At 33.8% G+C, this 24,451-nt stretch overlaps 1 protein-coding gene across 8 annotated transcripts in view; it reads right to left on the bottom strand.

The window, feature by feature from the left end:
- The window catches only part of LOC149485704 (rho GTPase-activating protein 23-like), a 336,487-nt gene that overhangs the window by 247,593 nt on the left and 64,443 nt on the right, over window positions 1-24,451 (bottom strand). For all 8 annotated transcript variants that reach the window (XM_089698978.1, XM_089698981.1, XM_089698973.1 and 5 more), the window contains exon 2: window positions 16,922-17,298. In XM_089698978.1, the coding sequence (XP_089555104.1) occupies window positions 16,922-17,284 (363 nt within the window). In that variant the 5' untranslated portion in view covers window positions 17,285-17,298. The remainder of the gene's footprint in view (window positions 1-16,921; window positions 17,299-24,451) is intronic.

Below are 24,451 nucleotides of genomic sequence, written 5' to 3'. Positions count from 1 at the left end.
GCGTCGACGGAGCCCCGCTTCGCGGGGCTCCTATTTCTGTGTAGTTTTTTTTTTTTAAGAAACCTAACCTAACCTAACCTAACGGCTAACCTAAACTTGATTTTTTTTTGCACGTCGACGGAGCCCCGCTTCGCGGGGCTCCTATTTCTGTGTAGTTTTTTTTTTAAGAAACCTAACCTAACCTAACCTAAACTTGATTTTTTTTTGCGCGTCGACGGAGCCCCGCTTCGCGGGGCTCCTATTTCTGTGTAGTTTTTTTTTTAAGAAACCTAACCTAACCTAACCTAAACTTGATTTTTTTTTGCGCGTCGACGGAGCCCCGCTTCGCGGGGTTCCTATTTCTGTGTAGTTTTTTTTTAAGAAACCTAACCTAACCTAACCTAAACTTGATTTTTTTTTGCGCGTCGACGGAGCCCCGCTTCGCGGGTCTCCTATTTCTGTGTAGTTTTTTTTTTAAGAAACCTAACCTAACGGCTAACCTAACCTAAACTTGATTTTTTTTGCGCGTCGACGGATTTCTGTGTAGTTTTTTTTTAAGAAACCTAACTTAACCTAACCTAAAGGCTAACCTAACCTAAACCTAACCTAACGAATTAAGGGCGAATGTCTCGGCCATTTTTGATTTTAGAGAAAAGTTGTTCCTATAAAACATGCTTATATTAGCGTAATCTTTACGATAAAACAATAATAAATAGGTGTTATAATGACACCAACTCCATCAAAAATTTTCTAAGTCCTGCGCCCCCTTTGCTTTAGACCAACCCAACTAGCTTTAGTGTTAAAAGGTTATCTATTAATCCGAATAATCGGACGATTAAATTATTTTATTCATCCGGTAATCGGACGATTAAATTATTTTATTCATCCGGTAATCGGACGACTAATTTATTTTATTCATCCGTTTAGCGGACGACTAGACACTTCGTAAATAATTATTATGAAAGCCAGCGTCACTCATGATTATATGCGTGAAGATACAATGATCCGGCCCGGTGCTTTAGCGAGGCAAAATGGCTGTAATAGCGAATAAATACGCATAAACGTTCATTAAAGTACTAGTAATAGATTTATGTTTGATATAGTGTATTTGTGAGAACGCTGTTTAGAATATAATGTCTTTGTAGATATGAAGATGAGATTTTGTACTAAAGTGGAAAATTTTTACGTATTACGTATAACAAGAACATTACTTGGTTTTTTTTGTTAATTTTGCGAAAAGTGTGCTCGTTGCTATAATTACTAAATATTTCTGGAAGAGCCTATTGCACGCCTCATAAGCGAAGCGTTGAGGTGGGTACTACTGTCACTTCGCGCAAAACATCTGATTTTTCAAACTTAAAATGTCTTTATGTATCATACATTGCACTTGTAAGATAATACATACACACACATATAAAGAAAAAACACTATTTTAAACGTTCATGATATTTTTGATGTCATTTTTGTTATTTAAACTAGTTAAAAAACAGTTTAAAAAAGTTCTGTCTTGGACGTCCGTGTGTCTGTATGTGCGGATCCTTTTTCTTGTTAACACGATAGCGACCGAAATACTTTACTAATCGAGTCTTTTTTTTTCTCTTACGCTTGAGTATGCTCAGGAATAGAACCCTTTCATTTTTCAGGGTCTGATTCGATGTGGTTTAATTGTTATTAAATAAACAAAAATAATAATTAATAAATATTTATTAAAAAAAAATTATGAGGCGTGCACTTTTGGATTTTCCAAATTTTTTAGAAATACTGCCATCGCAAAGTATTGTAGTTTTTAAGTTTAAAAATATACTTACTAATTATGTTCACATAAGTACGATCAAATAGCAATATAATGCCACTATCAAAACTCTTTACCCGAACTTCTACCAACCAACCTACTCTATAATTCAGTACGTGATAATTCCGGATACCTCATTAAATACATTATCGGCTCAACAAAAAACAGTTACAAGTTCGCTCGCGTGATAGATAGCGATCGACGATATTATCAAGGGTCAGCACAAGCTAACAATTATTACTGTAATGCTACCGCAATTATATTATATAGCTCTCATAAAGAAAAGCTTTTTACCTTTATCGCTAAGTTCTTATAATTTCAATCGGTGCGCTTATCTCTGGAAATTATCTGAGTTATATCAATTATCGTGTTAGTCATTTTGTATGTTGTTTATCGCGTGCCTTAGCTTTTCGCTTTATAGAAAATCATTTCTTGGTAAAGTTCTTTTGAACTATCGTTTACTTATCTTCCTACATCGCTTTATCGAGGTATTTCTGGATTTTTTTTGAAGTATTATAAAATTATATTATGAGTATTATCTCATTTGGTTTATAATTTTAAATATCACCTGCCTGAAATAAACAAACAATACAACATGATTGGAAAAGCATACACACGCAGATATGTGTAAGCTTAATCACGTTCTCATCATCATTAACTATAAGTTATAGCGTTGACTACTATTAAGTTTTCTGTGCTATAAGCGTAACATGTTTTCTGTGAATCTAGAATACTAACGTTTCCCTACCATTAACTTCGCCGATACAACCAAAACATACACATTGCCATGTAAAAGCTTAACCTTATCTCAATCCATATCTCTATCACATTATACACAAAACACATAGTTTGCGGGTTGCGACATGGTCCCCATCAATCACAACTAGTCACGAAACACTTACAGCTAATACCACTCAAATTGACAGGAATAACGCTACTCGAACTGTCAAAGGACCAATTTCTATTTGATATAGTGTGCCAATGCAGTGAACAAGCAGTTATTACACTGGTTAGACATACAGTTAATATTTAACATTGGAAATTGTTCTAAATGTATGACAATCCTTTGTCGATATCTCGGAGTATACAATCAAACATAATAAAAATATACTCAAATATCTATTCTCTATTTAAAAGAAATCCTAAAAGGAAACCAGATATATATCGCGGTACTTGCAACTCGAATTCCCTAAAAGAAAGCTCCAGAAATATCTGGTGAAGGTACTGCATTCCGTGACCATGCAAACCCATTGAACTATAGATAACACGAAGAAAATACCCGACTACGGCACTTTATCACGATCCCCGGATAGAAAGTAGCGTATGAAATGATTCATAATGACAGATAGACTTATTAACAATCCGCCACATATAAATCAATAGCCAACATCGACAACTGCACGAAGAGCGAAAATGTGAATCGGGCTTATGATTTATTTGTTAAAAGATAAAGCCTTTTCCCGCCGTTTATTGCCGTGTAATATAATTGTGATATATTTGCTGACTGTACATACGCGGTTATGTGTGTGTAGAAGGAATCGTGTTGATCGTAGATTGCACTTAGTATTTGAAGACAAGGATACATACGATAAAGGATACTATAGAATTTTTATCAGGTTTAATAATTTTGAAATTATTTTTGCAGAAGTTCGTAAACGTTTATACGTAACAATCGTACCTACTAATATTAAAAAATGTTTAAATTGATGCCTGCTGATCAAACTTAAGAACTTTATCTCCTTAATTACAGGCCAATTTGAACTAAATAATGAGAAGCTATTCTTTGAGCTTTCCTGTCCCTTAATATTTGAAATATACGCAAAGAAAAATGCTCAAACCGCTCCAACTTCAATAATGCTGTACCCACACCGTGACCAAGCATGATACGCCATACGCCCACCGCCTGACTCCAATCGTAAATCGATTGACGTAACCTAAGTAGGCATACATTGCAATGATAAATGTGCGCCCTGAGTAAAGCTTGTTAGCTCGAGATGCAGATAAATAAGCACTTTTAACACGCAACCAAACGAATCACCTGTCATGCCGTTAATCTGTGTTGCTTTATAGTTATTTTTTATGATTACTAGAGCAATGTTGGTTTAGTGGGATCTGTTTCATTAAATCTCAGGTGAATAAGTGAGTAAGTTTAATTAATGAGCATACATTTAGTTACTGATCCAATCTGTGATAGGATAAATCGTGATGATACCTACTGCCAAGTGCCATGTCGTACTTAGTTCGATATTAAATTATTTAGTAAAAATAGGTACAATATTTGAAACTTTTGGAAGTATAGAAAAAACTAGATCATGAGGCGGGATTCCGCGTTAATTATTCCAAAAATGCGTATCTTTGTTAAGTTAATAAATAAATTCTGTATTAAATTATAAAATCAGTATGTACACAGACATATTTATTTTATCTATACCTGCGATGAGTCAGACAAACAAGGTACGTACGTAATTTTGCCCTGCTAGCAGTCCCTTTAATCTGCCTTCCGACACAATAAAAAAGCGACAGCATTTAATCACATCTAGACCACACAGTTTTTCAAAATGTACAATTACAGAGCCGACAGCCATGTAACCATCCTATAAATTATACTACATATTAGTCGAAGATCCCACTGCATTTTAGTGCGTTCATCGTTTTTATTGCTATAACCAATTTTATGAATATATAAATCTATTGGAAAAAATTTAATTAAATATGCTTGCGGCCAAATTTTGACTGGCAACCTAGTCGATATATATTCTCCTAATTATAGATAAATATACATAAAAATTTTGGTTTTACCAAAAAAAAAACGATGAACGCACGAAAATGCTGTGGGATCTCGTACTATATCGACCGTGACATTTGTTAACAACCACTGTTTATCTGTGCATAATAAAATCAGAGAATCACCCGTCGATCGTTGTATGGCAGAAATCAATTTGGCAATTAATCACCACGCTGAGAAGTAATTATTTAAATTATAGTCTTCTTCAATCAGTGCTCATTACTAGGTATGATTTATGAGGCGGTTTTTGCACGATTCGTATCAAAAGTTGCATACATATTTTATGATCGGTGTCCTCCTACGTAGATGTTACAATGTATTGCAGCTAGTTATTTAAAATGAAAGTGAAGCTAGTTTGTAGTTTTTTCTAAGAGGAAGCATAAAAATCTATGATGTAAAGATTGTAAATAATGAGTAGGTGTATTTGCAGGTACTGTAAAAATGTTATTAGGTAATCAAGTAATTATGTATAGGAACTAAAAGCCGTATCAACGACTTTTCTTTTAGGAAAAAACATATTATATAAACTGAAGGCCATTCACAGATGTTGGTATAAAAATAACCCATCATATTAATCTTGTCCGCGGAGTTTCACCTAGTATCCAATTGGTCTATACCTAGGGTACCTAAAAAATTAATTCACAAACCACAGATTCTATCATTAAATAGAAGTTTTAAAGAGAAATTCAAAAACCTTGAACCTGACTCTCACACATACATTACCACGTTCGTATCCAAATCTCGGCCAAACAAGTATTACATCAAAACCACATCATAATATCATAAAATAACATTAAACAAGTGTGCCAGCAGTTATTCTATTAGTTTGAGCAAACACGACGAGCATAATTGAAAATTAAATTAATTTTGATCGGTAACAAAGGAAGACGCTAATCAAACAGGAATACATTACCCGCTTTACGCGAAACCGGTTAAGATCGATCGTGTGAATATACCAATGTTTTTGGAGACAGTTATGTAATTATTACGATAAATATGCATAATAATTCTTAGAAAAGATAGTAATTATGTGGAGTCCTTCCGTCAAAGATTCCAATATTTATTTTTATATAATCGTAACGAAAAACTGGATTTGGAAGGAAGCATAACTATGTTAATGCGTATATTAATTTTTATTTAAAGGATTGTTTATTTTTGCAGACGACTAAATAGGTACGGAAGCATAAATTAACTTGTTATTTTTAGCGAAGTTCCTTTTTATAAGTAACCAAAAAGATTTCTATACAAATATTAAACGATGCACATATCAAAGTAACATTTCTAAAACATCTAAACCGTAGACCAAAAGACCATTCAGTCCAATCAATGGAGCCATCTTCACCCAATACCGAGTTTCACTTAATGATAAATGAAATCACCGCATATGATTTATTCCGCAATGAAAACCTATTCACACGTTTTCTATGCAAATTTCTAATTCGAAGTTTTCAATTAGTTTTGCTTTCACCATTCAATGGAAAATGTTATGGGCACCGGAAAATATATATTGCACTTTGAGGTTAAGATGAATTTGCATTTCTGATTATTGCGCTTTTAGGTAATGAATCTGTACTTTCAAAACCATTCGTTATAAATATCTACGTGTCGTGTCAATAAAAGTATTTTTTATTTTTACCCGTAAATTAGGTGCCTATTACATATTATATAGTATAATATAATATATATTATACTAGCGGTCCGCCCCGGCTTCGCCCGTGGTACATATGAAAAATAGATGTTGGCCGATTCTCAGACTTACCCGATATGCACAGAAAATTTCATGAGAATCGGTCCACCCGTTTCGGAGGAGTATGCAGACTAACATTGTGACACGAGAATTTTATATATAAGATTTAAAGGCAGCTTTTACAGTGCGTTTATGCTTAACGATATTTCTGCAACAAAATGAAGTACTCTAATTCGTTAAAAAAAAGAAGCTAAGAAAATAATATTATAATTGGATCCTTATTTGTATCAGCTTCAAATATTAAACAAACTGTCTACCATCTTTTGACTCAGATCTGACGTAAAGCTAAGTCTCTAAATATAAGCCAATAAAGAAAGCCGGCGTATAAAGCGTATAAGATGCGATTAAAAAAGCATTCCATTGAAATTGCAGTAAACCGCGAGATATAAACTCCTTAACGTCAATATAAACACCAGACATTATAAATCATATGCAACTGAATGTGTCACTCGGGACTCCAAACACGTAGGTACATACCTAACAAAAACGTCTCAAGGATTACCGAGTCCAGTAAACTTGTTTCTTAGCTAGAATTAAAAGAAAAATTACTTTTTATTGCCGCCATATAAATATCTCGTCGACATAAAGATCGCTTTGTATCAAGCCAAACAATGGCGTGTTTCATTACAATGTTAACTTTGTGTCGTTTATGGACTAGTCTTCAGATATGCCTTAGACTTGGCCGTAAGAAGGATAAAAGATAGCCTGTACTGAGATCTCGCAATAGAAAGCGATGATAAAACATTAATGCTACAATTATTCCTATATGTAAACAACTTATGCGCTTGAAGCATGACGAAATGTAACAAATGACGAATCACAATGCTGAATTTAAAATTATAATGTTAAATTCTAAATGTCGCATGTTTAATGTTTATAAATTAATTCAATTAAACCAAACAGTCTTTACATCAAGACCTTTAAATGACGAAATGGTTTTTAAAAACTATCGTAAAACGTAAAACTATAACAATTTCACATTTAGACCGGGAGATACTGACACAAAATTTCGAGTCATTTGTAACAGGATGGCGGTTCTACAGGGGTCTTAGTACGCAATGATAAAAAGAAAAATGATGGTGTGATCGCTGGTATCGGTGGTTTAGTCGCGTGGGCGTTAGCCGAACTCGTCGAAAAAATAGCGAAAGTCAAACGATTTGTAACACAAAAATTTTAGTATTTACCGATAGCCCATAAAAAAGAAGTAGGCGGTAGTGTCATGCCATACTTTTCCGGTGTGACTTACAGCCCGCCATACCGACGCGAATATGTTGATTTAAATAAAACAATTATTCAACCATTTGTACCAGGCTAACTTTTGCACGGGTAACCATCGTCGTGCAGCCATTTACGAAAATCGCCATGCCATACTTTTCGGACGATTCCAAATGGTCGCCATACCGCCGAAAATCTGCAAAAAAAATTTATTTCGCCAAACTTTTTGTACCAGTATTGCATTTGGATTTTTGGAGAGTATTTGATAAAATGTGACCATTATTATATTTGCCATACTTCTAGTAGGGGGAAAAAGTGCTGTCATACTTGAAAATTTAATTTAGTATTAATTTATATAAGTGAAGATTTCCAACACCTAGATCTTTGAAATTTTGTATTTATATTTTTTGATCCTCAAACTTCCAGGAAAAATAAGTGCCATACTGTTACAAATCGTTTGACTTTCGCTATTTTCCGACGAGTTCGACTAACGCCCACGCGACTAAGCCGCCGGTACCAGCGTTCACACCATCATTTTTCTTTTTGTCATTGCGTACTAAGAACCCTGTAGAACCGCCATCCTGTTACAAATGACTCGAAATTTTGTGTCAGTATCTCCCGGTCTAATTAACATTAACTCAAATATTAATCTACTTAACATTTAACCATTCCCTGAATCTCAAAAATATTACAGTTATTGAAACTGATCTATGTATTCTTATAAGTTTAACGACTTACAAAGTTAAATTAAAATCAAGAGCAGAATATTTATAATGGATAAAAACAGATTTCCAAAAATATCCAGATCGTAGTACCTCCACATTTATTAAACCTATTAGTCTAACAACAAATAAAACATAAAATCTCATACAATTTTATAAACCTATTACGTACATTAAAATAACGTATCTGAAATTCATATGAGGCTCAGGTATGACCTACAATTGTGCCTGTATAAGGCAGTGTGTCGTGTACACACGAAGTGATATTTGCATAATCATCCCATACGGAACGAATTCATTATTGTATCGCGTGTCCGTTGTACGACACGACACGTTAGGGCGAGGCCACAACACTACCGTTGCGGCGTCGCGTCGCAAAAATAACATCGCACAGCAATGCGATGCGATGTCGCAACGCAAAAATTTCATCGGATACGACATCGAACGAAAAGACGCTAACTAACGTTTCAGTTTCTAGTGAGACATGGATTTACATAGATAGATATTTACGATAGATTACGATAGATTTTTACGACGCGACGCCGCAACGCAGTGTTGTGGCCTCGCCCTTACGCTTTATTTATTGATATATATATATTTTTAAATGGTTTTTATATTTTTAAAATAAACATTTGTGCTAATATAGAGATTATTGAAGAGTTAGTATTGGTTTTATAACAGAGGAATTATATAGAGTATCGAGGCGAAAATAAGTACATACATGTTTATGAAGACTTTAAAATTCATTTAATTTATTTATAAAACATGTTAATTTTTTTAAATTTTAATATGAAAAATATTTAGCAATAAAAAGTTCCGGTATACCTACCCAAATAATAAATTTACTATAATGCTATTCAAAGACTGTGAAATTTGAAACCGTCCAAACACAAGCTTTGAAGAAGAACGTATAATACTAAATAATACTGGACATTGGAAAGCTAGCATTTGTTATTCGATATTTTATAGTAATAAATAGAGACAAGTCAATTATAAACTGTCTAATAGATTACGCTGATATGTATCTATAGAACACGTTTTCATGATTCTCAGCGAACCCACTAAAACGTGACGATTATTGTTGGCATTAAACTGAAGACATGACTCGAAAGTCATGTTATTTAGCTGTACTGTAACCTGAGACTGATTTAAAGAGCCCAAAAGCTTACTATTGTCGACGTACAGATTAACTGACATCGTTAAACTTGGCTTCACACAATATGTTGCATTACAAATTATTATTGACTAGCATTCCGCCCGCGGCTTCGCCCGCTTTGTCTAAAACCTAATAAATTGTATACAAAAATCTTCCTCTTGAATCACTCTATCTATTAAAAAAAAACCGCATCAAAATCCGTTGCGTAGTTTTAAAGATTTAAGCATACAAAGGGACTTAAGGACAGAGAAAGCGACTTTGTTTTATACTATGTAGTGATGATAAACTTGGATAATATGAGAGTTTAGAATGGGTTAAAGTTTATGGTACTTATAAAAACTGTTGTTTTATATATTTTCTTGTAATAATTACTGATTAAGACATAAAATAATCATAGCAAAAATGTCAATTTAAATTTATTGTGAGATCCTACAATAATTGCAGCATTTTTTACGTTTGTTCGTTAAAACATCTATAAAACCATAACAAAAGTCATAACTAATCGAATAAATGAAAAACCAGCTCATATACAAAAGCTGAAACCATCCAGCAACATAGTTAAAAATAAAAAATATATTTATTACACTTTACATTGCTACCCGAATCGTTTAACAAATTCATAAATCAAACACTTTATCATATAAATAAAATAACTTTTTCGGCAAGATTCCCGTAAGACAATGCAACCGCGCACACTGTCTCCTGTCAATCAGGTTATTAAGGGCGCTTTGGTCGCCCGTGGGCGGACCGCGGTGACAACTGAAAGTAGCAGACTTTGTTCTGCTCGTTAAATCAATACGAGATTTTATCTAAACACGCATGCACTCGGAGAATGGGTATCGAAAATCACGCAATCGAGTAGCCAAAATTGTATCGATGGATTGTGCATTTGGCGCGAAAATTTTAGAATTCAAGTGAAAGATAATCATTGGTGTTATAAATGCCTTGGCTTATACATTTCTTGACTGTAAATAACATGGCCACTGTGAAAATAAAATAAATTATTCGATATGCCTACGAAAATAAGAGAAAACAACATGCTCCGTTAAGTAAATTAATCATTGGATGAAATCGTCGTTTAAAACGGACTTAGATTTAAAAAGATTTTGTTTATGCACCAATGCCCAAACCAAATAAAAACTAAAACTATGTGTGTCTTTATCAACACAGCGTCATTAAATTATACGTAAACCTTACTCATAATATATTAAACACACTCAAGGGAGCACTCGAGGCAATTAACAAAAGCACACTTCATGCATCCATGTAAGCTGATACATTGACTCCATCGAGTTCTTCCTTAATAAGATCTATTGAGCTCAAATACTTACCGTCTAACACCGATATTGAGTTTCTAATCGTGTTTAGTTACAACTTACAAGACACGCGATTTTACAGAATATAGGAATTTACGAACACTATCTTATTATCTTGAATTGCTGCTTATGTTATTACAATTTGTGAACATTCTATCAAACACGTAAGACTCTTCCAAAAACATTGGTATACTTTTAATCCCTCTTCACAATCGGTAAGTAGAAGCAATCACGAAAGTGTAGAGGGCCTAAATGTCTATGATCGGCCGTCATTGTAGATGTACTTTATTCACCGTAATGGCGGCAAACATCGTCGATCATTTGTTGGGCCAACGCTCTCGATTGTAAAGAGGGCCCATAAAGATCACAAATGCGTAAGTCAATAGCAAAAAGCTGGATATTTTATGCTAAGTGTCGGTAAAAAAGAGTTTTTCTTCTATAGCATAAAAGGTTGGGTATACACATAGAACTCACAAGAGATGTATCAAAGATAGCCTTACTATATCTCTAGAAATGGATAGTTATGTTACGTGCAACTTAAACAAAACACGATAGGTATATTATAATCACGTTGGCAATAGAAGTGTGTTAAACATCTGAGGCAATAAAACATATGGATGGAATACAGATTAGGTGTAACTACGATTTAGGGCCATATATAGAACATTTTTACATGTTTGTAACGTCAGAGCTGCATGTTTTATGGTATTGCCTATTACTTACATACCTTTGCTTTTGTTTTGCTCTCATATAAAAAAAAAGATAAATGAAACCTTTACATCGCAACATATTTAATACCTACCTACTTGTGGATGCAACACATTGTTACCTAAATGATTTTAAGTTCTATTATTTTAAATAATGGTATATTTGATACCTATTAGTAAATCCAAATTTTTAATTCATTAATGTTCGAATACAGTCAATCAGGGACGCTTTTACACGATTAATAAAATAGCACAGACAGACTTATAGCAGTTATTTATCATATTCAAATCTATAACAAATATAACGCAAACAAAAATAGTAATAAACAGTTCCAAGCCAAAAGCCGGTTATTCCAAAGTGGGTCAGTTTAACAATTAATACATCTGCATTTAAACGAGCTCTCAAGATGCGCACGCGATCCCGAGGTGATAATATAATAAAGGGCTGTAACATTGTTGATGAAACGTGGGTTTGCACGCCTTCGCGTTGCTAGGTTAATGGAATATCTGATTTGAGATAAAAACATAATATACAGAATTTCCTAATACAGTTATGAGTAAGTGATCCTAACACTGTTGTTTAAATTTGATTATAGACATAGTGATTATAGACTTTCCTAAAACAGTTGTGAGTTTGTGATGCAAAAATGCTCCATTTTTTGAAGATTATTAAAAACTTAATATTGGATTAGATTGCATAATTACACTTTATTGTAGTTTATTATAAACCAATATCAATTAAAATATTTGACTCATTAGGTTATTCGTTATTAGTTTATTACCATCAAAAAGATATCAATGATGGGAGCTTTAATTGTACACATTTACTTAGCAGGAATATTTAGCAGTCATATTTTAGTTAATATAAATAACTAGATTTCCGCCCGCGGCTTCGCCCGCATTTTCAAAGGAAAACCCGCATAGTTCCCGTTCCCGTGGGATTTCCGGGATAAAACCTATCCTATGTGTTAATCCAAGTTACCCTCTATATGTGTGCTAAATTTCATTGTAATCGGTTCAGTAGTTTTTACATGAAAGAGTAACAAACATCCATACATCCATACATCCATACATCCATACAAACTTTCGCCTTTATAATAGTATTAAGAAAGATAGTAGATTTCAATTCTTTCATTTAAATTTTAAAGATAAAAAATTAATCATAACATAAAATATTATTTTTTAAGTTAGCATAATAATTATTGATAAGCCCAGACTACGTCTATACAGGGTGTCCCACTGTTGGTATACTAAGCTCAAAGGAGGTTATAGTTTTGCATACGCTGAGTATGTAAAAAATACTTAAAAAAATCCAGACGCATTTTTTTTTCAAATAGATGAATTCTTAAAACTCTATGTGTACACCCATAACAAGCAACCCGCCCATTTTTGCCACTAGCACGTGAGCTATCGTTTAAGATTATGTTTTCATAGACAAAATGCTCACATTAGAGAAGCGATATATGACGGCTGCGCAAAGCTAGAGAAGAAAACATGGATTTTCAGGAAAAAATTATCAAAAAAAATTTAACGTAATTTTGTTGTTTATGTATTTTTTACGTGATCAGTGTATGCAAAACTACAAGTTCCTTCGCGCTTAGTATACCAATAGCGGGACACCCTGTATAAACATACCAGCTCTTTATAATTGTAAAATAGAGGTATTTAGAGGTTGGGAACAGCGAAGGGCTCAAGATCTCCACTTTCTAAGTGTTCATTGGGCGGCTATAATAAGCTATTTTTCAATTGCACAGCTTTCGGTTCACTTTCCAACTCGTGTCGATGTTCTGTTATCTTATAGCCTACAATAACTAATTACAATAGAATGTTAGGAGCTAAATTAATTTCAGTGTTTTATGGCCGGACGTTTATAATTGAAAACCGTAACGATTAAATTATGTATATCATATTTTTTAAAGCTTTGTCTTGTAAAATTATAGGTTGTGCAGAGAAAACTATTAAAACAACTATTCATCATCATAATTCTTATAAGACTATGCAATGTTTATTACGCCATAAAATAATATCGATCGATTTCGATATCACAGTAATTATCGCTATCACATTAAAAACGTGCTTATGAAAATAAAAACGCACCGTTAACTTTTCAGTTTTCACTCACCCCAGGCGATCCAAGGCTTTTAACCCGACATGACCTACGCTAATACGATTCACAGATACACATTACACCGAACATTATTAATATCATTAATTTTAAAGCAGTGTAGGCGTAACTGCTTTTCTACACAGGCTATTAAAAGGCTAATGCACTCACAAATACAATAAACCGTCGATAAATATTGATCTAACTGCTGAATATAAACAGTCGATTTATGCATCGGTCTCAGCGATCAATCATTAAATTAACTACGAATAAGGACTCGTATTGTGATATTATGAGACTCACAACCTATTTATCAACCAATTGTAGTTGTGGTTTGACTTGGAAATTGGAATATGCTGTAATATATTATTGGTTGTTAAATATACTCTATCGTGGCTACACTTTCGTGCAAGTCGGTAAAGTTCATTCTTTACGCACAGTTCAAATTAGGTAGGTACATATAAAAGAAAAATAAGAAGACCGTTGACAATTATTTTTAAATAGTATATATGTAATTATTATCACCGATAAGGCACAACAAGTTGGAGACATTTAATTAAGATATCTATACTTTATGTGTAATCAAAAAATACTAACGACATTTTTCTAAATATAATCTCTACGATTACTTATTCATAAGCCCGTAACAGAAAATATTTTTTCAAATACGCAGCATCAGCCTACGCAATTAATTCGAATCCTTTGAGTGTATTGTATAATTTTTCATTATTTAGAGTGCGTGTCATACTCTGTGTATCTCCCACGCGACTGATGTTAGACTGAGATCACAGCTTTAGCGATAAGCGATGAAATTACTCATATTATAATTCGTACAAAATTGCAATTAATTCTAACTAGTTCATTACAACTTTTTTGTCAGACAGGACTAGACTATTCATACTTAAATCGTACAAAATTGTAATTCCGTCAATTTTTTCGCCAGAAAAGGACTATGCTAAACTACTAGCTATGAAAAGTTGCTATCAATAATAATTATAATTATTCTTTATTATGTAAAATTATAAATGCAAACCTAAGATATATAGGTATAGGTATACTAAATATATACTTAGTGCATTTAAATTCGTTATTTTTTGTCTTAATTGTAAACATGAATGTAAAAATAAATGTTTTTAGTGAATGGATTTCATCTATCACCATAAACACATTCCTATTTCACGCAGACCTTTTGATTCTATCCCATAACCCATTCATATAACGATAATTTGAAACACTCACTAATAACTTTTTTTGAAGTGAAACTTCGCGTCATGGTAATACCATCACGTCATGGAGTAAGGCGACCACTTTTATATCTGTATCTTTGAATTCTACCAAAGAAGTTTCACTTCACGTGTGCTCGGCTAATTAAATTAATGGTTAATTTTAAAATTAAATTCCTGTACTGCTTTCACAAACATCAATTCAATAATAATCGTAACAACATAATGTTAACAAAACAAACACAACCCACAAACAAAACGTAAGTAGCAATCGTGTTTCCGATAAAATCCACATACCGTTGCACTACCGTTACGATCTCGTGTCGGAGCGCCATTTAGCGTTCGACAATCGCAAGTAATAAAAGCAAGAACGATACATTACTCGATAGCTTGTCGAATATTCACTCGATCATGCTAAACAAACCGACTGACAGCCCTTTTGTAGGTCGCATTCTAATTGAATACTCCGATATGAGATAACTACCGTCATTATTTAAACGATAGCGCTCTCTATTCGTAATAGTCGCGACGGAACTGGTTACATGTATTAACAATACGATGTGTTGAAAAAATTCTAAGTGTGTTATTAATAAAGCTTTGTTTATCGGAATGATAAATAATTTCAATTTGTACGTTTCATGTACAAATTTGTAAAAAGATAATTTAACCGAAAAATTTTAACTATATCAGATTTCGTAACAGCTTCATTTAACGGCCTCTTACATAATGTATTCTTATGCAGCTGAAAACTTTGTAGTAATCTCACATAAACGTTAAAAGCATTTAACGAATCTCACGCAAATAGCTCGCAAGCGACATTTGACCGCTCTATTCACTCGTCGGATCTCGTTCAAAGGCATTCCTGAGCATGTCGGCTGCCGGCAGCTGATTCCACGTGTTTTTACTTTTTAGGCCAAGGACCTTCCTCGCTTATTAGGACTAACGAACTTAAGCCCTTAATGTAGGTCACAGAATTGCATCAGTTTATTGCTCTTAATGATATTCTTTGCGGTTGACTTCATCGATTCGATACTCCCTTTTTATAGCGTTCACGCTCGTTTGTTGCTTAAACAAAGTTTTCAAATAAAGTCAATGTTGACAACAGTATTATAAATGGCATTTGATCTAAACACTTCTTCTAGGTTTCACAATTTCAGCAGCTAATTGTTGCTACGACGACGTCACGTTACTCCTAACTTTAGTCAGAAATTATAAGTTCCAAATTCTGAATGACATCATACATACACTCGTACGGATTTACAAAACAAGGAATGGGAAGTTGTGAATGAACTGCTCTATAGAGTTACAACACCGCATGAGTCAAAGCATCACGATTGCACACAAGGATTTGGCGCCATCATATATCATTGTGACTCACGGGCTATCACTTTCGCATCGATACACGAATCGCTGCATCATCGTTCCGACTATCGCTAACACGATCGCGTATGGAAAGTGTCGCCCACTGCTGTCGCAATCAAAACAAACTTATTGTTTGTCTTTTCTCGGTACTGACTTTGGCAATATCCTTTGTATCACGAATTGTAACATTTATAGTTAATTGGAATTTATCGATGTGCAATAAATGTTTATGAATGCATGTTTTATATTGAGTTGTTCACGTAGTTGTCATAAAATATTATATCTCATTGTTTGGTCGCCAGAATAAACTGTTAGTTTTAGGCATTAGCGCTAAACATCTTCAAATGGAAGTCCAATGGAATTTACTCCAAGATGTAATCCAGAGAAGTCCGTTACTCGACCGGATCCTTACAAACGAAGAGGATTTAGTGGAAAAAAGTGTATCATGCTGCGCTACAAGACCTCACGCAGCTTCACAGTTAGTTACGGTTTACTACGGAATGTCTGAGATAAAGGAAAAACTCGATCCAAGGTTCTCACCAGCCTTCTAATTGAAATTATTAAAACATGATGCTTTTAATTAAAATGAGATTAAATGATCTTTCTTAATAAAATAATTTTCTTGCTAATTAATATTGAAGTTGATATCGTTAACATAAACATAAGAGTAATTATGTGTAAATAATTAATTTGTTTGTACTAATTATAGTATCGCCGTATTATATCTATGTTATAAGTTATAGCAATGTTTTATTTCAGGAAAGTAACACAGAAACACAGAACAATGTCTTCAATAACCAATGAGGAACATACCTGAGGATTTCTCGGTGGTTGCGGCAGCCTCATAACAACTGGATGAGCAGGAGCTGGCATTCTCGTGGGCGGTATAAACGGCCGCGGTGCCGGTGGTGGCGGCGGCGGCGCCGGCCTCGGCCCGTGCAGCACCGTCACCGCCGGCATTAGGGGCGGAGGCCGGCGCTCCATCGGCTTGTCACCCATGGGCCTCGCCATGGCCTTCTCTGCCATTGCTTTCTCGACTATCGCCAGGTGTTCTGACGGTCTTATGAGCCGGGGTGGGGCAGAACGGGGCTTCGGTTCGGGGCGGACGCTCGGGCGGGGCGGCGGCGCCGGCGGCACCCCGCGCCCCCGCCGCGCCGCCTCCGACTCGTCCGTCATCGGGGCGCGCCAATCTGGAATCAAATAATAACGTCAGTCTAGACTCCAGACTCATTTAAGGTGAATCAGAAGAGGAATGATCATTAGATAAACAGACCTGATTGTATACAAACAGACAGTATTTTCGTGTTTATAAATAATAAGCATTTTGAAGTACACTATAATATTATTATTATAGAGATTGACCTTTTATGCTACGCTAGCAATTGCAGAATATAGTTATAACTCATAGGTCCGATATAACGATAATTATTCATTATCATTTTGAATAGTATTTGCATTAATCTATTTCTCAATAAAAACTAAACTTTATTAATCCAGGATAACGTAATAACCTGTGGTAATAACTTTTTAAATTTGTAACAGCGCCATCTATGCGTTTCACGTGGAACTAGATCAAGCGAAGCATACACGTACTATCGCGATCGTAGCGAAAAGCGCGCCAAACCGGCGACGTAGCGTCTGCACGCGTCAGTGCCTTAAAAAATAACCTTTTGTGTAAAGTATTTACAAAGCTACCGTTATTCAACTTATTGTGTATTATTCATCGAGGCGAACCATCTGTTCGCATTTACGTAAATTACGTTCTGTACCGTTGAAGGATGTAATTAAGTATTTTATAGTCATTTATTATGAACTTTGATTACTTACGATTAAAAATTAAATTACCTACTTATCTCACGTCGTAAATTAAGACTTATCATTACTATAAAACCTCCGTTAAGTGTAAAATTTAAATTACGTAAAAAATTAAAAACATATGTCGCGGCGGATTTAAATATGCAGTTGTAAATAAAATGCAAATAAAATTGCATTTACCAGTTAAACGTTTCTTTTTACCTTAAACTACTGAATTTTAATCTATCTCATTAAAAATATTTTAACATAGCAACATCAATGAACTAAACCCTTTCTCTACACACAGAACTAAGTATATAAAAGCCCGTTATGTAATTATTTCAGCAACTGCATTGAAACAAAGAGCATTGCCAAAGGGACTGCATGCCTAAACACCCACATCCCTCACCAAACAAACGCATGAATAAAACATGAAAAATATCGCATTTGTAACTGTTTGTTATACTTTGTACTAGCGGAATAATGGTTCATAGAGCAGGCGTCTTAAATCATTACTTAATGATCTAAGGCAGGCGTAGATAAAATTTTAAAACTAAGAGGACGGTTAAAACTTAAAAGTAGATAGAGTACCTATTCATTAAAATTAACATTTATTAGCAATTATGCACATATAGCTGCTAGTTTATGGATAATTTGTTTAAACTCGCGATTTCTTTAGTTACCTATATGTTTATCTGTATCTAAAGTATTTCTCTTGATACAATATATTTTCATTGAATCTATTTATTTCAGGCACTGGTGGCAGAGCTTAAACAATTCTGTTCACCCTGACACTCACATTAACATGATCATAACTCCGGTAGAGTTATTTCATGAATAATTCCCCAACATTTATATCTAAACAAACAAAAAGGAACAACTTAAAAAATCCTAGCAGTTACATAACTCTAGTGATATTGTTGACAATGTGTCTATTTCCACATCTTAAGGGCTTGGTCTAGTAGTGCAAACAAATGCATCCTGTCATCCTACATGTAAATAATACAAATGTACTAAGGGAAAGTTGCTCCACTTAATTTTAAAAAATTAAATCATTCGTATAATTTAATATTCGTAATAAGTACCAAAAATGACAATTTGAAACAATTTTCGTGAAAATTACACCGGGTGATTTTTTTTATCAGTACACAAAATTTGCGAATACTTTCTATTGATATCTTCAACTTCATGTTTATATAACTGATCAACTTTTACAAAGAAATTTGGACGAAATATAAAAAAAAATAAGCTTTCCATACAAAATGCATAACTCTATACATTTTTTTCGACCTAAGTTTCTTAGTGAAAGTTGTTCAGTTTAACTAATAAAACGGATAAACAAATTTTGTATTTAATAAAAAAAATGTAATGTTTGTGTTAAAAAATTATAAAAGAGAAAAATACGCAAATGAAAACAAAAGATATTTATTTCTGACTAGCTTCCGCCCGCGACTCCGTCCGCGCGGATGTCAGTCTTCGCGTCTTCTACAGATTTATTATATTATGTATAATATATAGATTTATATTGATAAACCTAATAAATCTTTTGCTAGCATTCTGATGCTTTATCGGTTGCACTGGATTTATCTCTTTTTTTCAATCGCTTGAATGATATAGGATGGGTCCTTGATGGGCATCGATTGCTGAAGTCTCGAATCAATCAATTCTGACAGTAGGCAATTTATGTAAAATCTTGATAATGGTCCATCATTTTATTTTGCCTAAACGTTACATACTTTTTTATATATTCTATTTTTAACGAATGATTCACTCCAGTCCAAACAGCAAATAAGCAGACTTCTGCTTCTGCAACGTTTAGTTGTCCCTGAATTTGGAAAAAATAGTCATGATTCTTATCTATGACAAAAGTGTTATTTTTTGCATTGTATTTCAAATATTAAATTTTTTTTAACCGCATCTTCCGCATTCATGTCTTTTGCCGGAATTAGACATTTAACTTCTACTAGTCCCATTTTCCCTTTTTGATATGGGAGTGTATAAAGTAAATTTTTTAGATATTTCTCGTTATACTTTTAAAAAGTTATTATTGTCATTTTGCTCATTAGGTAAAGTAATTTCGATATCAGTTTTAAGTTTTTTGATACCTGCAATAATAACATCATAATCGCCTGCACAATGCACATACTTATCGATTACACCCTGTATACAATCCACCATCCACATTCATAATGTTTTCCTGTCCTCCTCTCCTTTACGCTGTTCACCGATACATTTTAAATGAGTAAATCTGCTACCACTGAAGGATGTTTCATTGTGATCAGCAAATTTTCACCACTGTTGTCGATTATTTGTTTTCCATTTTTAATCAGCAATTGGGAATCATCAGTTTTGTTTTTTGCAGATTGGTGATGTACCCTAACCATACGTCGTTAAGGGAAAGCATCAACGAATTATCGTTTTTTATTCTTCGCGTCTCTGTTACTTCTGTTTGTTTAGTTCTCAACGTTTTAATATTGGTACTTAGAGTTGGTAGAACTAAACTAGAAATGGTGGACTAAATTTGTCAGCGCGTCTGTAAGATCAGAATATAAAACCAACATCCTGTATTTAAGTTACAAAATTAATAATCAAACAACATGCCGCTACGTTGAAAATGACTAGAAGAAAAAATTAAAACACCTCGGATCAATTTTGGAGTAAACAAATCATTTTCCCCGTATGGGGATTTCCCCGGATGAACTTGGGAAGTTCAAGTTCTCAATACAAGTTTATATTATATTTCGTATTTCTCAAACGAAAAATAAACATTTTTGGAACTTCAAAAAAATTATATTATAAGAAAATTTATGAGCTTACTTTAGTTTTAAAGAAATATACATCCCTTTACTGACACCCCGTAAAATAAAGAAATTGTTGCCAATCACCTTTGCAATCTATTTGGTTTCATTAACTTTATGTTCGAAGATAATTTTTTTTCTAGTAGTTACACGCGTATTTTTTTCGTTTATTTTCCATATCGAAATCAAATGTTTAAAAATACGAATATTTGCACAAAACTAAGATAAAAATAATCAATTAACAAAAATATTAAATTTAATGAAGTAGAGCAACTTTCACTTCGGTATGAAGGAAAATCGAGCGTAGAGCACACGTCAGAACGCTCCGGCCCAAGGAGCGCGACTAAAGAAATTCGCTAGGATTTTTCCTTGTTATTTTAAATATTTTTTTAATATTTAAAGAATTATCAAAATTCAAAAAAAATTTTTTTAAAGGATTAATACTCATTGGTCTTCAACCAACTCGAATAAATTAATGGAAAAAAATAACTTTTAGCAGTATTTATCAATCGATTTTGTAAGGCAAAAAATGGGAAATTTAATGAATTTATAACGTTCTAATTAAGAAAATCATAAGTTTTTCGGCAATTGTATTCAGCAGTTTTTAATAACGACTATATAAGGATAATAATGCGCTGATCAGATTGTGTAAATTGTAATCGGTTGCAACGTAGTGAGTGCACAAACTTAGCTCGAAATGTCTTTGGGGGAAAGAGACTTATCTTGAAGGCCTGATTAAGGTAACATAAAGTAACTTTATAAATGTGAAAAAATTCACGCGCATTGCGTATATAACACTAATTGATAAACAAGAAAAAAAAATTCAGTTTATCATTTCATTAGCCGGGAAAAAATTGTCAAATAACTTGTTGAAAACGCAATTTTGCTAGACTGCAGCCTTAATGTCTGACTTGGATCCATTTGTGAATCAAAACCAGTATTTGCATAGCCAGCTCAAATATATCAACTGTCATGCGCCCATCTTTATTATGTGCTAAACTTTATCTTTAACGCTATAATAAAACTAGATTTTATACCGAAGTAAAGCGGACAAGATTTAGATATTCAAAAGTGTGTGTTCATAGAGACGCTTATTGACTAAAAGTTGACTAAATATTATGTTGTTGCAAAAGTACTAAGAATTGATAAAATAAATTCATCCTTAATTCATCATCATCGTCATTATATGATCATCACCCTGCCACTGCTGGGACACGAGCCTTCGATAATCCTTTAGTATTAATAGTTATTTCAATTACATCTAGAACATTCTATAAATATGTTACAAATTGACGAATAAAATGCGTCTTGAGAACAAAAATTTCACGTTTCATAAATTTGCGTAATATGGGCCCCTGAGGGGTCGCTCGTATGCACTTCACGTTATCGCGCAAGCCGTTAGCCATGTAAATTTTCACCCCTTATTTCACCGTCTATAAATTTTATTTTCGCGAACAAACATAGTCTTCTAATCTCGAAGGTTCCTGCATTTCTTACATCTATTTGAAGTTTCTAAATGTAAAAGACATGAAGAAAAATTACGATGAATGCAACAAGAATGTATCGCAGATGTTAATGTAAAACATAAATTTTCTCTTACATATTCAGATTATTTACTTCATTTAAGTTTTTGAAATTATAAGGTGTGTACACTTTCTACACACCATGCATTCATGCAATGTTGCATTAGAATTCTAGTAATTTCTACATTTCTCAGTCTGGATTGCGGTTGCGTTTATTTTTGAACTCGTATAATTTTCCAGCGATTATCATTAGAAAGTTACATTAATTTAAGCTGAGTGTAAACATTTAGTAATTATTATTTTGTTTTGCATTTACAATTAGTTAGAAATCTAATATTACGCACACAACAACACATTAATTTTTATTTTCTTATGTCAATATTAACCAAACGAATTTTCTCCATATTTTGGGAACCACTAAATCCAACTACATATCTTCGACTACCATCTCACAATTTTTTTCCATACTTACTTTTCAACCCTCCACTGCTGCCTTACAAAAGCGTCCAAAACGTAAAAAGGCCATTTAGGCACTTACAAAGGCTAATTGACAAAAGGTCTAATTGACACACGGGCCGCGGTCCAGCCGGTACGACCGGTCCAATAGCTAGGATAAGCGAAGCGGAATCAATTATGTGTTAATTAGCGTCCGGGACGGGTTTGGAACTAGCCGCGGTTTAGGGTTAAGTATTGTTTAGGATTTTTTGACGGATTTAATCGCGATTTATTACGTTCATAACTTTACAACGAGCGTGAAGACAGGCTAAGATTGATAATTGAGACATTGTTACTGATGTGATTTTGAAATCTACAAAAGCATCCATACATTAATAATGAGTAATGACTAACGATTAATACCGGTTTGGCCATTTTATTGAAAAATTTGCTATCAGATTAAATAAGTAAACATCACTGAACAGACTGCGCATTATTATTTAATACTAGCGGTCCGCCCCGGCTTCGCCCGTGGTACTTACGTTTTCTCTACATAAAAACCATCCTCGTACTTCAAGGAATATAATAAAAAAAGAATTATCGAAATCGGTTCCGCCGTTATCGAGTTATGCGCTTACCAACACATTTTGCGATTCATTTTTATATATAAGAAGATTTATTTATCACTCAATAGCTACACACAAATACTTCAAAGAAACGCATAACAAGAATTCGTGATACAACAATCTCGAACACTCCAACAAACATAACAAATTTAAACATCACACATACCTTGTTCAACACTAATATCGTCAATAGGTTTACGTAACGCATCCAACTTGTAACTACGAGAGCTTTTTGCACAGACTACAAAGCCGTTGTCATGACAACCGTGTTTACATTACTTTCCCTCCAAATATTCTACGCATGCGCCGTGAAAAAAAAGCAAAGGAAACTATGTTCTATGCTCGCGTAATGGGCCTTCTTCACATTGGGCAGGGTTGGGCGAGTAGAGGCAATCACGATAGTGTAGAAGGCCTAAATGTCTATGATCGGCAGTCAATGTGGATGTTTATTCATAATCGCCGTAATGGCAACATTGACGATCATTTGTTGGGCCAACGCTGCCCATTGTTAAGAGGGCCAATAAGAAACCTTTCGAACGTCTACGAATCTGGCATTGCGTGATCGGCTCATTTCACTGATCACAGCTTACAAAAGCAATTTTATTTTCCACTACGAGTTGATACGAGAGGGATAATTGTGGGGGCACTTTCTCGTTTCCTATTACAAACAAGATTGGTTTTTGTATCATTTCCAATGTTTGTGGCCATTGTTGAAAGAGTACGGTGAGATTTTACCATTGTTCGTTTTAAATGAGGCTATTTTCGATTTTCCCTATACCTAAACTTATTACTGGGCCGGATTGGTATTGATAGTAAAATTGAATTGAAAGGAAATAAATTATAAAATTATAACTGCAAGAAATTACTTAATCTCGTAAATTTATATTTGATGTTAGTTTTTATTTTCCTGAATTGATGAAATCAAATGAACTATTCTGAGATTCTGTTTGATTGCCATCAATCCATTCATGCTGATAAAACCAGCATAAAAATAAGAATATACACTCTTATACAACGAAGTTCTCTAAATATGTATTTATTAATCATTAAAATATAATAACATAAAAATAGCTTGATGTTTCAATCTATTCACTTTCTTTGTAATTAAAACTTTAATTAACTCCCCTTAAGGTAGGGGATAAGAATATTAAAACTTTATCAGCAACA

The sequence above is a fragment of the Colias philodice genome, chromosome 9 (genome assembly GCF_061535455.1).
Source record: "Colias philodice isolate Cphi_HAF_F1 chromosome 9, ilColPhil1 Martin Lab GWU primary, whole genome shotgun sequence".
NCBI classification, from domain to species: Eukaryota; Metazoa; Arthropoda; class Insecta; order Lepidoptera; family Pieridae; genus Colias; species Colias philodice.
Note: the sequence above shows the minus strand (reverse complement) of the source record. Positions and strands in the feature narration are given on the sequence as shown.